Below are 17434 nucleotides of genomic sequence, written 5' to 3' on the forward strand. Positions count from 1 at the left end.
GGCATTTATGTATTTCTTAAGTTATCATCAAATGTACGCCTCTTTTATGCTTCGCTCCACTCCACAGGGTTTAACGCATCTGAGCAGTGCAAATTAGACATGAGTATGAGTCCTACCTGCTTTTTCTATTTAGTCTATTTGTTTGTTCCGATAAGTGTCTGTTTAATTTTCTAAAAGTCTACTGTGGGCCCCCATTCAGATGCATAACTCTGTGCCTATAACTTCTCTTGTGGAAAGAATGTTTAATCTAACCTCCCCAAATTTGAAGCACCTCATTCAGTATACTACTAGATTTTGGACCCGGACATACGTCCGGGATCTATTAAATATTTTGTGGGCTGAAAATGCTTTACAAAATGTCTCACACACATTTTCGAATCAGAATATATTTTTATTGAAAATAAACTGAAATACATTAATGACCAACGATTATGGTGCATAAGTACTTGGAAACTAATTAAGAGATCAAATTGAGATAGCCTCATCACTTTGTGGTTTAGGATATTAATCTGTAATTTTCAAATAGAATTATCTTAAACTCGATCTATCTTGTATAATAGTTTTATTATATTTATGGTGATTTAGCGGCAAATTTTCGAATCAGAATATATTTTTATTAAAAATAAACCGAAATACGTTAATGAGCAGCGATTATGGTGCATAAGTACTTGGAAACTAAGGGATCAAATTAAGATAGCCTATTTACTTGGTGGTTTAGGATATTAATCCATAATTTTCAAATATAATTATATTAAACTCGATCTAGCTTGTATAATAGTTTTCTTAGATTTATGGTGATTTAGCGGCAAATTTTTGAATCATAATATATTTTTATTGAAAATAAACCGAAATACGTTAATGAGCAGCGATTATGGTGCATAAGTACTTGGAAACTAAGGGATCAAATTGAGATAGTCTATTCACTTTGTGGTTTATAATATTAATCTGTAATTTTCAAATAAAATTATTTTAAACTCGATCTAGCTTGTATAATAGTTTTATTAGATTTATGGTGATTTAGCGGTAAATCATCACCGTTCGGCTTACGTACTAATGTGTACAAATCACTAAAACAGATTGATTGTTTCCATATCCTCAAATAATACACTACTCCCACTTGAAAAGATTTATCATATGAACATGTCCTACGAACGGGTACCGTTATATTAAATTATTCTAAAAAATATTAGCAATTATGCGTAGTTATGAGATATGAAAATTATATTAATTACTCATTTAAATTTCTAGCACCACTCTCTATAAAAAGGAAGCACCAAATCTTGATAAAACTAATCGATTTTTTTTTATTGTCAGGTTTAATAATTGAAGTTTTGTGAGAATGCCCAATGCGGCGAAGATAATATTGAAGATACTTGAATAGCAAGGCATTCTCAATCACAATAAAAAGAATTATAATAAACACTACTTAAAATGCAAAACTATATTTGTCAAGACATTTATTCTCCCTACATAAAATACAAATATGTTTTAGGGTTATTAGTTTAATGCATTTGCACCAAGTTTATGATTTTTCATTAATTATTCTTTGAGGTTAGTTTAATATAGTATGTTGCATCCCGTTTCCAATTTCTCATTAATTATTTTTTGAGGTTAGTACAATGCAGTTGCATTAAGTTTTCGATTTCCCGTTAATTATTATTTGAGGTTAGTACAGTGCAATTACATCCACTTTATGATTTCCCGTTAGTTATTCATTAAAGTTAATTCAGTACGTACAGTTGCATCCAGTTTTTGATGTTTCGTTAATTAGTCTTTGAGATTAGTTCATTGCATTTGCATCCAAGTTCCAATCTCCCGGTAATTACTCTTTGAGGTTAGTTCAATATATTTGCATCCAGTTTCTGATTTCCCGTTAATTGTTTTTCTAGGTTAGTTCGATAGTTTATAATTTTTATACAGTTTGCATACATGTAAGAGTCTGTTTTTATAAACTCACTTTCGTTTTGGGTTCATAATTACTTGTAATTACTCATATGAGAAGGCTAAAAAAGTGGATATTTATGCCTTGAGGTCAGTGCGAGGCAGTTACATCCGACTTCCAATTTCTAGTTAACCATTTTTTTATGTTATTTCAATGCATTTGCATCCAATTTTTGATTTCCCGTTAGTTAATCTCTGATTTTAGTTTAATGTAGTTGCATCCAGTTTTTGGTTTTCCGTTAATTATTCTTTGAGGTTAGTTCAATGCAATTGCATATAATTTTAGATTTTATGTTAATTGTTCTTTGAGGTTAGTTCAATGCATTTGCATCAAGTTTTTGATTTCCGGTTAATTATTTTTTGAGGTTAGTTCAATGCAGTTACATCAAATTTATAATTTCCCGTTAATTATTCATTTAGGTTAGTTCAGTACAGTTTCATCCATTTTTTAATGTTTCATTAATTAGTCTTTGAGATTAGTTCATTGCATTTGGATCCAGTTTCCGATTTCCTGTTAATAACTCTTTAAGGTTAGTTCAATACATCTGCATCTAGTTTATGATTATTTATGCTTTGAGGTTAGTTCGATATAATTATATCCAGTTTTTGATTTTCCGTTAACTATTCTTTGAGATTATTTTAATGCATTTGCATTTAGTTTTCGATTTCCCACCAATTATTTTATGAGGTTAGTTCAATGCAGTTGCATTCGGTTTTTGATTTTATGTTAATTATTTTTTGAGTTAAGTTCAATGCATTCGCATCCAGTTTCCGGTTTCCCATTAATTATTATTTGAGGTTTGTTTGATGTATTTGCATACCGTTTCCGATTTTCCGATAAATATTTTTCAAGGATTTGCATTTAATTTCTAATTTTCCATTAGTTACTCTCTGTCATTAGTTTAATACAATTTGCATAAAGTTTATGATTTCCCATTAATTACTCCTTGAGCTCAGTTATGTATTTGAATCCAGTTTCCAATTTCCTTATAATTATCCAATGTGGTGTGTAATACCAACTTCTACTGATCCATCTGTAGTGTCCTTGAAAACATGACATAAAAAGTAAATTATGCTTAATTTACTATGTGGGATCATCGAAGATTATCTAGTTTCCGATTTCTCGTTAATTATTCTTTAAATTATGCATGACTCACTATGTGGAATCTTCAAAAATTATCTACGAATGGGTGTTGTTATATTAATTATTCTAAAAAATATTTGCAAATATGCATAACTATTATATATTAATATTATATTGATTACTCAACTAAATTTCTTATAACGTGAAAACCTCACTCTCCATTAAAAAAAAAAAACTCACCTTTGATAAAATTCTTCAACTTCATTTTTTTGTTTAATAATAGAAGTTTGATTGAAATTTTGTGAGATTGCCTAATAAGGCGAAATTCATATATATTGAAGCTATTTGAATAGCAAGGAATTCCCAATCATATGGAAGGAGATATGATAAACATCATTTTAAATGCAAAACTATACTTATCGAGACATTCCCACAACATATAACACAACTATGTTTTGAGGTTAGTTTAATGCATTTGCATCTAGTTTCTGATTTTTCGTTATTTATATTTTGAGGTTAGTTTAATTATATTTTGAGGTTAGTTTAATGCAGTTGCATCCAATTTCCAATTCCCATTATTTATTTTTTGAGATCAGTTCAATGCAGTTGCATCCAATTTCTGATTGATCGTTAATTATTCTTTTCGGTTAGTTCAATACATTTGCATCAAATTCCCAATTTTCTATTAATTGTTCTTTGAGGTCAGTTCAATGCATTTGCATCCGGTTCGATTTCCGTTAATTATTTCTGTGAGATTAGTTTAATGTATTTGCATCAAGTTTTCGATTTCTCGTGTTTATTATTTGATAAAGTTGCATTTGCATCTAGTTTCCGATTTTCCGTTAATTATTGTTTGAGATTAGTTTAATGAGTTTGCATCCCATTTTTCGATTTCCGTTAATTATTTCTTGAGGTTTTGCATCCCAGATATTTTTTGAGATTAGTTCAATGCAGTTGCATTCGATTTTTCGATTTCCGTTAATTATTTTTAAGATTAGTTCCACGATTTGCATTATGTTCCCAATTTATAATTAATTTTTCTTTGAGGTTAGTTTCATTTACAGCTTGCACCCAGTTTTCGATTTTCCGTTAATTTAATCTTTGAGGGTTAGCTCAATGCATTTGCATCCAGTTTCTGATTTTTCGACAATTATTTTTTGATGTTAGTTTGATGTATTTGTATCCAAGTTTTGATTTTATGTTAATTATTCTTTGAGGTTAGTTTAATGCAGTTGTATCCATATTCTGATTTTCTATTAATTACTTTTTAAGATTAGTTTAATGCTTGCATTTGCATCCAGTTTCCGATTTCCCGTTAAATATTTTTTGAGGTTAGTTTGATGCATTTGCATCCAATTTTCCGTTCCCCATTAATTGTTTTTTGTCGTTAGTTTCATTCAATATTATATATATTTTAAAATATTTGTCATTATTGCTTTGCCGTTTTTTTTTTTTTTTTTTTTTTTTTTCTATTATATATTTTGTATAATTGTTTTTAACTATGTTTTGAGGCCATATTAAGGATATATTCGAAATAAGACGGTGTTTTATCATAGATACTAAAATTGTATGATTTGTAATAGGGAATTAGTTTATACAAATCACCTATTTTTTAGCAATTTTTTTTTATTTGATCAAATATAAATTAGTTTTTACAAATTACCTATTTTTTAGCAATTTTTTTTTTTTTGATCAAATATATAAGAATTGGAACACTAAAAGTGTTTGATTCGTATTTCTACAAATCACCTATTTTTTTAGTATTTTTTTTTATTTGATCAAATATATAAGAATTGGAAATACACTCAAACTCTCCAAATATAAAAATTAGAAATACACACAAACTCTCCAAAGAGGTTCCATGTACGTGGGAGACTATTAGAAAATATTATCTTTCATATTAGAGTGCCACATAAGGTTGAAAAAAAAGCTAACTCTCATATTAGAGTGCCACATAGGAGAGAGAAAATCCTTCTTTAAAGGTCTCTGCTTTAGTATATAGATAGTAGATTTTCATCCCCACCGTCACTAAACAACAAACCTACTTTACATTTAAAGTTTTTCTAATATCCCCACCATTATTTTCTTTCCTCTTTAAATACTTGCCCCCGCCTCACTTCAGCGCAGCATTCGTAATAAGTGTTTGATAAGAAAGTCGTTAAACTAGTTTATGCAGAACAAAAAATATATTATAATGTCTCCATTATATGTACCCATCCAGTTTGTTGTATTTCCTTTTCAAGGTCATTATAATCGAACGGGATAGTGGGGATTGGGACCTGTAGTTAGAGGGTCAATTACTTACGAGTTCCACCACACACAGGCCCAGAGAAAGAACAAGAGAACCATAGATCAAGTGTATTACTCGTTTATCTTTCTCACATCCCAGATTGTTGTGGTAGGCCCATAATTACTATTTAGTAAGACTCTATGCATGCACGAGTTAGTTTATCTTTCTCACATCCCACATTATGCTTAATTTACTATGTGGGATCATCGAAGATTATCTAGTTTCCGATTTCTCGTTAATTATTCTTTAAATTATGCATGACTCACTATGTGGAATCTTCAAAAATTATCTACGAACGGGTGTTGTTATATTAATTATTCTAAAAAATATTTGCAAATATGCATAACTATTATATATTAATATTATATTGATTACTCAACTAAATTTCTTATAACGTGAAAACCTCACTCTCCATTAAAAAAAAATAACTCACCTTTGATAAAATTCTTCAACTTCATTTTTTTGTTTAATAATAGAAGTTTGATTGAAATTTTGTGAGATTGCCTAATAAGGCGAAATTCATATATATTGAAGCTACTTGAATAGCAAGGAATTTCCAATCATACGGAAAGAGATAAGATAAACATCATTTTAAATGCAAAACTATACTTATCGAGACATTTCCATAACATATAACACAACTATGTTTTGAGGTTAGTTTAATGCATTTGCATCTAGTTTCTGATTTTTCGTTATTTATATTTTGAGGTTAGTTTAATGTAGTTGCATCCAATTTCCAATTCCCATTATTTATTTTTTGAGATCAGTTCAATGCAGTTGCATCCAATTTCTGATTGATCGTTAATTATTCTTTTCGGTTAGTTCAATACATTTGCATCAAATTCCCAATTTTCTATTAATTGTTCTTTGAGGTCAGTTCAATGCATTTGCATCCAGTTTCTGATTTCCCGTTAATTATTCTGTGAGATTAGTTTAATGTATTTGCATCAAGTTTTCGATTTCTCGTGTTTATTATTTGATAAAGTTGCATTTGCATCTAGTTTCCGATTTTCCGTTAATTATTGTTTGAGATTAGTTTAATGAGTTTGCATCCTGTTTTCGATTTCCCGTTAATTATTTCTTGAGGTTTTGCATCCAGTATATTTTTTGAGATTAGTTCAATGCAGTTGCATTCGATTTTCGATTTCCCGTTAATTATTTTTTAAGATTAGTTCCATGCATTTGCATTATGTTCCCAATTTATAATTAATTTTTCTTTGAGGTTAGTTCAATACATTTGCACCCAGTTTTCGATTTTCCGTTAATTTAATCTTTGAGGGTTAGCTCAATGCATTTGCATCCAGTTTCTGATTTTTCGACAATTATTTTTTGATGTTAGTTTGATGTATTTGTATCCAAGTTTTGATTTTATGTTAATTATTCTTTGAGGTTAGTTTAATGCAGTTGTATCTATATTCCGATTTTCTATTAATTACTTTTTAAGATTAGTTTAATGCTTGCATTTGCATCCAGTTTCCGATTTCCCGTTAAATATTTTTTGAGGTTAGTTTGATGCATTTGCATCCAATTTTCCGTTCCCCATTAATTGTTTTTTGTCGTTAGTTTCATTCAATATTATATATATTTTAAAATATTTGTCATTATTGCTTTGCCGTTTTTTTTTTTTTATTTTCTATTATATATTTTGTATAATTGTTTTTAACTATGTTTTGAGGCCATATTAAGAATATATTCGAAATAAGACGGTGTTTTATCATAGATACTAAAATTGTATGATTTGTAATAGGGAATTAGTTTATACAAATCACCTATTTTTTAGCAATTTTTTTTTATTTGATCAAATATAAATTAGTTTTTACAAATTACCTATTTTTTAGCAATTTTTTTTTATTTGATCAAATATATAAGAATTGGAACACTAAAAGTGTTTGATTCGTATTTCTACAAATCACCTATTTTTTTAGTATTTTTTTTTTATTTGATCAAATATATAAGAATTGGAAATACACTCAAACTCTCCAAATATAAAAATTAGAAATACACACAAACTCTCCAAAGAGGTTCCATGTACGTGGGAGACTATTAGAAAATATTATCTTTCATATTAGAGTGCCACATAAGGTTGAAAAAAAAGCTAACTCTCATATTAGAGTGCCACATAGGAGAGAGAAAATCCTTCTTTAAAGGTCTCTGCTTTAGTATATAGATAGTAGATTTTCATCCCCACCGTCACTAAACAACAAACCTACTTTACATTTAAAGTTTTTCTAATATCCCCACCATTATTTTCTTTCATCTTTAAATACTTGTTCCCCACTTCACTCAAATAAGCAAAGATTCGTAATAAGTGTTTGATAAGAAAGTCGTTAAACTAGTTTATGCAGAACAAAAAATATATTATAATGTCTCCATTATATGTACCCATCCAGTTTGTTGTATTTCCCTTTCTGCGTCATTATATTGAACGGGATAGTGGGGATTGGGACCTGTAGTTAGAGGGTCAATTACTTACGAGTTCCACCACACACAGACCCAGAGAAAGAACAAGAGAACCATAGATCAAGTGTATTACTCGTTTATCTTTCTCACATCCCAGATTGTTGTGGTAGGCCCATAATTACTATTTAGTAAGACTCTATGCATGCACGAGTTAGTTTATCTTTCTCACATCCCACATTATGCTTAATTTACTATGTGGGATCATCGAAGATTATCTAGTTTCCGATTTCTCGTTAATTATTCTTTAAATTATGCATGACTCACTATGTGGAATCTTCAAAAATTATCTACGAACGGGTGTTGTTATATTAATTATTCTAAAAAATATTTGCAAATATGCATAACTATTATATATTAATATTATATTGATTACTCAACTAAATTTCTTATAACGTGAAAACCTCACTCTCCATTAAAAAAAAAATAACTCACCTTTGATAAAATTCTTCAACTTCATTTTTTTGTTTAATAATAGAAGTTTGATTGAAATTTTATGAGATTGCCTAATTTTTAAATTCATATATATTGAAGCTACTTAAATAGCAAGGAATTTCCAATCATACGGAAAGAGATAAGATAAACATCATTTTAAATGCAAAACTATACTTATCGAGACATTCCCACAACATATAACACAACTATGTTTTGAGGTTAGTTTAATGCATTTGCATCTAGTTTCTGATTTTTCGTTATTTATATTTTGAGGTTAGTTTAATGCAGTTGCATCCAATTTCCAATTCCCATTATTTATTTTTTGAGATCAGTTCAATGCAGTTGCATCCAATTTCTGATTGATCGTTAATTATTCTTTTCGGTTAGTTCAATACATTTGCATCCAATTCCCAATTTTCTATTAATTGTTCTTTGAGGTCGGGTTCAAACATTTGCATCCGGGTTTCGATTTCCGTTAATTATTCTGTGAGATTAGTTTAATGTATTTGCATCAAGTTTTCGATTTCTCGTGTTTATTATTTGATAAAGTTGCATTTGCATCTAGTTTCCGATTTCCCGTTAATTATTGTTTGAGATTAGTTTAATGAGTTTGCATCCTATTTTCGATTTCCCGTTAATTATTTCTTGAGGTTTTGCATCCAGTATATTTTTTGAGATTAGTTCAATGCAGTTGCATTCGATTTTCGATTTCCCGTTAATTATTTTTTAAGATTAGTTCCACGCATTTGCATTATGTTCCCAATTTATAATTAATTTTTCTTTGAGGTTAGTTCAATACAGTTGCACCCAGTTTTCGATTTTCCGTTAATTTAATCTTTGAGGGTTAGCTCAATGCATTTGCATCCAGTTTCTGATTTTTCGACAATTATTTTTTGATGTTAGTTTGATGTATTTGTATCCAAGTTTTGATTTTATGTTAATTATTCTTTGAGGTTAGTTTAATGCAGTTGTATCCATATTCTGATTTTCTATTAATTACTTTTTAAGATTAGTTTAATGCTTGCATTTGCATCCAGTTTCCGATTTCCCGTTAAATATTTTTTGAGGTTAGTTTGATGCATTTGCATCCAATTTTCCGTTCCCCATTAATTGTTTTTTGTCGTTAGTTTCATTCAATATTATATATATTTTAAAATATTTGTCATTATTGCTTTGCCGTTATTTTTTTTTCTATTATATATTTTGTATAATTGTTTTTAACTATGTTTTGAGGCCATATTAAGGATATATTCGAAATAAGACGGTGTTTTATCATAGATACTAAAATTGTATGATTTGTAATAGGGAATTAGTTTATACAAATCACCTATTTTTTAGCAATTTTTTTTTTATTTGATCAAATATATAAGAATTGGAACACTAAAAGTGTTTGATTCAGATTTCTACAAATCACCTATTTTTTAGTATTTTTTTTTTATTTGATCAAATATATAAGAATTGGAAATACACTCAAACTCTCCAAATATAAAAATTAGAAATACACACAAACTCCAAAGAGGTTCCATGTGATGCGTGGGGAGACTATTAGAAAATATTATCTTTCATATTAGAGTGCCACATAAGGTGAAAAAAACTAACTCTCATATTAGAGTGCCACATGGAGAGAGAGAAAATCCTTCTTTTAAAGGTCTCTGCTTTTAGTATATAGATAGTAGATTTTCATCCCCACCGTCACTAAACAACAAACTTACTTTTTACATTTAAAGTTTTTCTAATATCCCCACCATTATTTTCTTTCCTCTTTAAATACTTGCCCCCGCCTCTACTTCAGCGCAGCATTCGTAATAAGTGTTTGATAAGAAAGTCGTTAAACTAGTTTATGCAGAACAAAAAATATATTATAATGTCTCCATTATATGTACCCATCCAGTTTGTTGTATTTCCCTTTCTGCGTCATTATACTGAATGGGATAGTGGGGATTGGGACCTGTAGTTAGAGGGTCAATTACTTACGAGCAAGGCCCAAAATTTCGATATCGGTTAATATATCGGTGTACTTAAAAACCGAGATATATCGGATATATCAGATATATCGGTTTTTTTGGTGACCAGTCCAAAGTTTCTAAAATATCGGATATATCTCGGATATTTCGGAAATTTCAATATTAAATTATTAACAATTGGTCAAAAAGTCAACTGATATATATCGATTATCTCGGAAATATCGATTATATCGGCGATATAAACTTTCATATCGGAAATTCCGATATATCTCGGAAAAAAAGGGATTTAATATTCGGTGGATATATGTCGGAAATATCGATATCGGTGTACCAATTTACCGAGATATATCGGCGAGATATCGGATATCTCGGCGATATTTTGGGCCATGCTTACGAGTTCCACCACACAGACCCAGAGAAAGAACAAGAGAACCATAGATCAAGTGTATTACTCGTTTATCTTTCTCACATCCCAGATTGTTGTGGTAGGCCCATAATTACTATTTAGTAAGACTCTATGCATGCACGAGTTAGTTTTGTGGGGCGGTCCCATCTCGTTTTCCGCGGTGGAAAATATGAAAATGTTTGAGGTGGATTTTTTAGTTTTAACAAATTTGGGCCCGATCTGTTTAAGTTAATGGACCACATATATATCTATATATCTATATATCTACGAGCAGGTTCGGTGTACCATAGTTTTTGTACCATAGATTTTACAATAGATTTGGACCACACAACACACTAAATCTAACGGTTTTGAAACGAAGCCAATTGGAAAAATGGGACAAGCCAAATATGGCTTAAGCCAAGCCAATTAGGTGTAACATTCCTAAACGCAAGAAGATACGCACTATCTCTCTCCTCTCCATATTTTCTAGATACAGTTGTACATGTCTCTCTCTCCTCCTCTCCAAATTGCCTATTTCTACTTCTCATTTTTTGATTTTGTATCTCTACCAAATCTAACAAGGGATTTCGACCCAGCAGAGGACTTAGACAAAGAACCGGAACCTCCTGTTTCCATCTCGCTTGTTTTCTCTATTCTCTTCACTGTCCACCACTAAACCAAAAAAAAAAAAAAAGACAAACGTTACAAATCAAATTTTCGTCCTCCTTTTCTTCCTACTATATCTTTTTCTTCCTACTAGGTGTACGTTGAGCGAAAGATTTAAGTGAACTAGCTATAAACCAGCAACTAACGACCATTCGGTATGCTCTTGTTGACGTAGCTAGAACGTATTATTTAGTTTGGGGCTTTTGGAATTTGTTTTGTATGTGGTTCGTAATTATTTTTGTTTTGTGATTTCTACTTTTTTTGTTATGAGCATATGGATATCTTTGATACATTATTACAAAAGGTTCTTTCACAATAATATAACAACAGAAGTCTTTGATACGTTCATTGATATGTGAAATAAATCTTAAAATGGTTGTATTAATTTTTTTTTTTATCGTTTTATTTTTTTTAGGTGCTACGTACGGAAAATGGACGAGTCTCATGACCAAAAATGTGAGCTTCCGGGCAACTTCAGTGGAGTCGCAGAGTGTGAAGCATCTTCTGTCCAAGTAGAAAAGAACACAATTCAATCTCCCACAAAGGATTTAGACAATACCATAGAAACACCCTATGCAGGGATGCCTTTTGAATCTTTTGAAGAAGCAAAAAAATACTATGAACGATATGGTGTAAGCAAAGGATTCTCAACTATTACAAGATCTTCTAACAAATCTTGGTTGCATTGTGACAAGGTAACAAATGTTTGTCTTGCATGCTCACATTTTGGTTCTCACAAGAAGAAGTTAAATGAAAATGTGGAGAGACCACGTTTGAATACATCAACACAAAGAGGGGAATGCAAAGCGTATATGTACGTTAAGCTTAGGCGAACCACACTGAAGTGGGAGGTTGGACGGTTTTGTGATGAACACAATCACACATTTGTCTCGCCGTCTAAACAGATATTTCTTAAGCCAAACCGAATGATGCCTGATGCAGCGAAAGGCATGGTGGAACTTTTTCAGATGGCAAATATACAAATAAACAAAGTTGCAACGGTCTTTGGAGGTGATGTCATTGGTTTCAATGATCGTAATTGTTGGAATCATCTTCGTGACGTAAGGCAAAAACTTGATGTTGGGGATGCTCAGTGGGTCTTTAACCACTTCCAAAGAAGACAAATTGAGAATCCACAGTTTTTCTATGCTATTCAGTATGATGGAGAAGGTAGAGCAGTTAATTTCTTCTGGGTTGGTGCTAAGTCTCGCATGTCGTATGAACAGTTTGGAGAAGTAGTGTCATTTGATACTACATACAAGACTAACAAGTACAAGTTGCCGTTTGCACCATTCACCGGTGTGAATCATCACTTTCAAACTATCCAGTTTGGATGTGGGTTACTACAAGACGAGACAGAGGAGAGTTTCATATGGCTATTTTCGACTTGGAAAGAAGCAATGGGGGGAAAGGCTCCAATTTCTATTATTACTGACTCAGACCTAGCCATGAGAGTTGTTGTACCTAAAGTGTTCCCTAACACACGTCACAGGCTATGCTATTGGCATATTAAGAAAAAATTCGGTGAGAAGTTGGGACATTTGTACCACAAAGGCTCAAAATTTAAAGGAGATGTTAAGAAATGCCTAAGATGGACATTCAGGATTGAAGATTTCGAGAGAAGATGGAACACACTGATGACTAAATACGAATTAAATGAAAATTCTTGGCTCATTGGAATATTTGAAGATCGTGAGGCATGGGTTCCTGTGTACAATCAAACTACTTTCTTTGCTGGTATGAATACTACTGGTCATAGTGAGGGGATAAACGGGTTTTTCAAAAATAATATTAAAGGCACCACTAATTTAAGGGAATTTGTTCAAAAATATGAACAAGCTTTGAAGACTATGGAAGTAAAGGAGAGAACTGAAGATTATGAGTCAGAACAAAAGAACCGAATTGTCATCGGGAGAAATTATATTATGAAACACGCATTCAAGATATATACAAGAAGGATGTTTGAAAAGTTTAGGACTCAATTTCTTAATTCCGAGTTGTACAAAACCGACATTATTGTTACTACTAAACCACTGCTTACATGTAACGTGAAGTTCATTAAAAGCAAGGCTGATGGTGAGAGTGAGCATTGGACTATGCAATGGAATCCGCAGACTTGTGAAGGTATTTGTGAATGTAATCATTATGAGTTTGTTGGAATACCGTGTGCCCACATATTGAAGGTATTATCAAAACTTGATCTCTATAAAATCCCCGAAAGTTTCATTAATAAAAGATGGTTGAAAGGGGCTAACAGATTTTGGAGAGGTGGGAAGGAAGGGTCTCTTTGTCAAGAACAAGTTGATGCCATGAACATCGGTTATTTGTGTCAAGAAGCAACTAAATTGGTGTGTATTGCGTCTCGAACTCCAGCAAGCTATAAATTGTTTTTGGATGGTCTAAGAGAACTCGGTAAACAAATATCAGAAATTATGCCCGATAAAGTTGCTGATGAAGATGTTTCAGAAGAATTAGATGTTACATGTGCTTCAAGGGAGGATCCTAGTCCAGTTCAACAGCCTGTAATACTTTTAGATCCGAAGGTTTCACAAACAAAAGGTAGCAGGAAAAAAACTGAAGATGTGCCAACAGGGAAACATGGTCGACATTTGCATCTTATTGAAGTAGCAACAAACAAAATCAAAAGGAAGTGTCGTTCTTGCAATACTTTTGCTGACCATGACAGCCGCAATTGCCCTCAAAATCCAACTTCAAAAAGAGCAAAGTCGAATCCCCCAGGTACATTAAAATTTAGTATGAATATACTAATCTCCTTTTTATTTTGATAATTACAAATATAATATAATATAATATAACTTTCTTTATTTTCTGCAAAGACCTCGAATGTGAAGAGGAGCAATGAGTTGGAACACACTTAGATATCCTGGAGCTGCTACAGAGTGATTTTGAAGGCTATCGATCTGAAGGCTATTTACAAGGGTGGCAGACTTGCATTAATAAGATTAGTATCTAGGAACTTTAAATATGTTTCCTGGAATTTGCATGTAATAAGAGTGGATTTTGAATAAAAACGGTGGTGGAGTGAGATTTGGAGTATGCTATATTGATTTAGTTATTTGTACGCATGAGCATTCTATGTGACTTTCCTTCTTGCAACACACAAGGTGCTAACATTAATTAGAATACGAATTGCAATGAAAGTACCACAAATTTATCATTGCCTAGGCTGATCTACTCCACATGGTCGTGAAGTTGCTGCCCAAAACATAAGTTGAACAAGATGGAGTGTTCCCCTGTCACTATTATATTTTGGCTTGTGTGTATGGTAAAAGAATGTGTGCCAAACAATGAAATTGGGTGAATTTCTACACTTAACATTTGAAGTGATACTAGTGATAGAACAACTTACATAGGATCTTAATACACGTAATAGCACTACAACAACAATAATGAAGCTAACAACAGTTGAATGATTAAATATGGATGTCGTGGTGGAGGTCGAAAGGAGAACCCCGACCAACAATCAGAATCAAAGCCTGACGCACATCAATACTCTTAACAATTCAACCTTGTTCTTTGACAAACTAAAGAAATTCTCGTTGCAAAGGAATCATTCCCCTTTTAACCTCGTGTACTTCTTCTGCATTTTGTCACACAAGCCAATCATAATCCAATTTTAGAAACTGTGTTCTTCCGTATAACAAAGGAAGAAACCACATAAAAAATTAAAACTTAGTACACTAACTACGTACACTCGAAAAGGAATTTGGAAGTAATCGAAACCTATGTAATTATTTGGTTATGGTTATTTGTCTAATATGGTTCTTTGTCTAATTTGGAAGTAATCGAAATGAGGTTTCTTGTTCCATCTCTTAGAATTGTATTCTTTGTCGCTGATTTTTGAGAAGTAGAAATAGGCAATTTGGAGAGGAGGAGAGAGAGACATGTACGACTGTATTTAGAAAATATGGAGAGGAGAGAGAGAGTGTGTATCTTCTTGTGTTTAGGAAAGTTACACCTAATTGGCTTGGCTTAAGCCATATTTGGCTTGTCCCATTTTTCCAATTGGATTCGTTTCAAAACCGTTAGATTTAGTGTGTTGTGTGGTCCAGATCTATTGTAAAATCTATGGTACAAAAACTATGGTACACCGAAATATATATATATAATAAAAGGGCTTCAAATATGTAATGAGTTGGGTGACTTGACATATTTTGTAGAGGTGTTACTGTAGTGATATGTAATGGAAGACTATATAAAGCGATGATCAAGAGAAATGAAGGACATTCGATTCATTACAAAAATACTTGTAAAACCAGAGCGAAATAGAGAGAGACTTTGTAACCGCTATTAATGATGAATACAAAAGCTTGAGTTTCATTTCTTTTTTATTATCAAATCAATCCAAACCTATTCTATTCACAATTGATCTTAGAAAAAGAGAGTTTATCACTACACTAGCCATTGCCATCAAAGTCTCACACAAACACTCAAGAATTCAAGATGGTCCTTAAGCTCGAGGTTATCTCCAAAGAAACCATCAAACCATCCTCCCCAACACCCCATCACCTTAGAACCTTCAAGCTCTCCGGCATTGATCAATATGCCCCTCCCATTCCTCTGACTATCATTATATTCTACTCCTTAAATGACTACGACAAAGTCGAAAATGATATGCGAACTGATCGACTAAAGAAATCCTTATCGGAAATGCTAACTCATTTTTATCATCTAGGGGGAAGGATCGTAGACAATCAAGTTATCAACTGTAATGATGAAGGTGTAAACTTCTTTGAAGCTAGAGTGAATGGCCATCTCTCGGATACTCTGAACAATCCTATATCTGAGGAGTTAGACCTTTTACTTCCAAAAGACATTACTTTTATAAATGGATGGGATCGGAAAGGATTATTATCCGTTCAAGTCAATAATTTTGACTGCGGAGGAATGGCACTAGGCGTGTGCTTGTCTCATAAAGCCGGTGATGCCTCGTCTTTGGGTTTGTTTCTCAATAATTGGGCTGCCCTTACAAGAGAAGACAAGGACGGCATTCTTCGCCCAGAACTGGACTTGACATCTGTTTTCCCTCCGGGGGATGTAACAAGTTATGTACATACCAGCACTGGCAGTCCACCGCAAAATGTTATAAATAAAAGGTTTGTCTTCGATGCACGGAATGTAGCTGCACTTAAAGCTAAATCTTCCAACGAATTATATGTAGAGCACCCAACCCGAGTAGAAGCAGTTTCTGCACTCATTTGGAGGTGTGCCATGAAGTTTGTTAGAATGCGAACGAGGTCTGTAGAGTCGGTAACCGTGGCGAACCATGCGGTTAATCTACGTTGGAGAATGGTTCCACCTCTGTCTAATCTGTTTTTCGGCAATCTAGTCAGTGGTGCAATGGCAACATTAAGAACCGAGAGCCCTCCAGAATTGCATTGCTTGGTGAGCCAGATGCGGGAAGCTGTAAGCAAAGTTAACGGGGAATTTGTGAGAAATCTTCAAGGTGATGGACTTTCGGCGTACTGGAATCATCTCAAAGAGGTTAATGAACAACAAGTCAAAGGTGTACTAGAACTTTTCATGTTTACCAGCTGGTGCAGATTTCCTTTCTATGAAGCTGATTTTGGGTGGGGAAAGCCTATTTGGATATCAACCGTTAATTGCGACTTTAAGAATTTTTTTATTTTAATGGATACCAAATGTGGTGATGGAGTAGAAGCATGGATTTCCTTAGATGAAGAAGACATGGCAAGATTTGAATGTGATCTTGAACTCATTGCCTTCACTTCGGCAGAAAACATTTAGTTCACTTTCATGTTGTATGTGAATCTATTGTTGATAATGTTGGCATGGATTGCTTCAGTCAATAATAATTGCTGAAGGTTTGCTTGAAAGCTTGTGGAATTAACATAATATTTCCAATTTTGCTGCACTTTGACCAAAGGGACCCATTTTGCTGCCACTGTTTGTATGCTGAGTTTGCTTACAGCCCAAAAGAATATACCACACATCTATATCTATTCTATAAAAGGATATGAACATGTAAGAGACTCAATCACTTTTCAACAATTTCTCTCAAACTCAATAAATAGACGAAAACTAAGATTTGGCCATTAAATAGTAAATACTACAATGAAGATAAACTAGAATTACTCAATTTATTCCAACCGTAAGTCATCCATTGCCGTTATCTATAAGCCCAAAATCAATTACAATAGAAGCTTTACTCTACAAACTTGTAACCA

The 17434-nt window shown here is 32.4% G+C and overlaps 1 protein-coding gene and 1 pseudogene across 2 annotated transcripts; both read left to right on the forward strand.

The window, feature by feature from the left end:
• Positions 1-11649: 11649 nt before the first annotated feature.
• On the forward strand, positions 11650-14282 carry LOC147473477 (protein FAR1-RELATED SEQUENCE 5-like). The gene is made up of 2 exons (XM_086587397.1): positions 11650-13964; positions 14063-14282. The coding sequence occupies exons 1-2, from the start codon at positions 11657-11659 to the stop codon at positions 14086-14088; spliced, it is 2334 nt and encodes a 777-aa protein (XP_086443523.1). The 5' UTR covers positions 11650-11656; the 3' UTR covers positions 14089-14282.
• A 1108-nt stretch (positions 14283-15390) lies between these two features.
• Positions 15391-17048, forward strand: LOC147473478 (stemmadenine O-acetyltransferase pseudogene; annotated as a pseudogene). Its single transcript, XR_015210417.1, has one exon. The product of XR_015210417.1 is annotated as a stemmadenine O-acetyltransferase pseudogene (transcript).
• The last annotated feature ends 386 nt before the right edge of the window (positions 17049-17434 follow it).

The sequence above is a fragment of the Coptis chinensis genome, unplaced genomic scaffold (assembly GCF_015680905.1).
Source record: "Coptis chinensis isolate HL-2020 unplaced genomic scaffold, ASM1568090v1 utg2528_pilon_pilon, whole genome shotgun sequence".
In the NCBI taxonomy this organism is placed as follows: domain Eukaryota; kingdom Viridiplantae; phylum Streptophyta; class Magnoliopsida; order Ranunculales; family Ranunculaceae; genus Coptis; species Coptis chinensis.

What these genes read in the sequence shown, in the direction of transcription:
- LOC147473477 (XM_086587397.1), top strand. Translation starts at nt 11,657, where the DNA reads ATGGACGAGTCTCATGACCAAAAATGTGAGCTTCCGGGCAACTTCAGT. An exon ending in AGCAAAGTCGAATCCCCCAG is followed by an intron (nt 13,965 to 14,062) that starts GTACATTAAAAT and finishes TTTTCTGCAAAG; the next exon opens with ACCTCGAATGTGAAGAGGAG.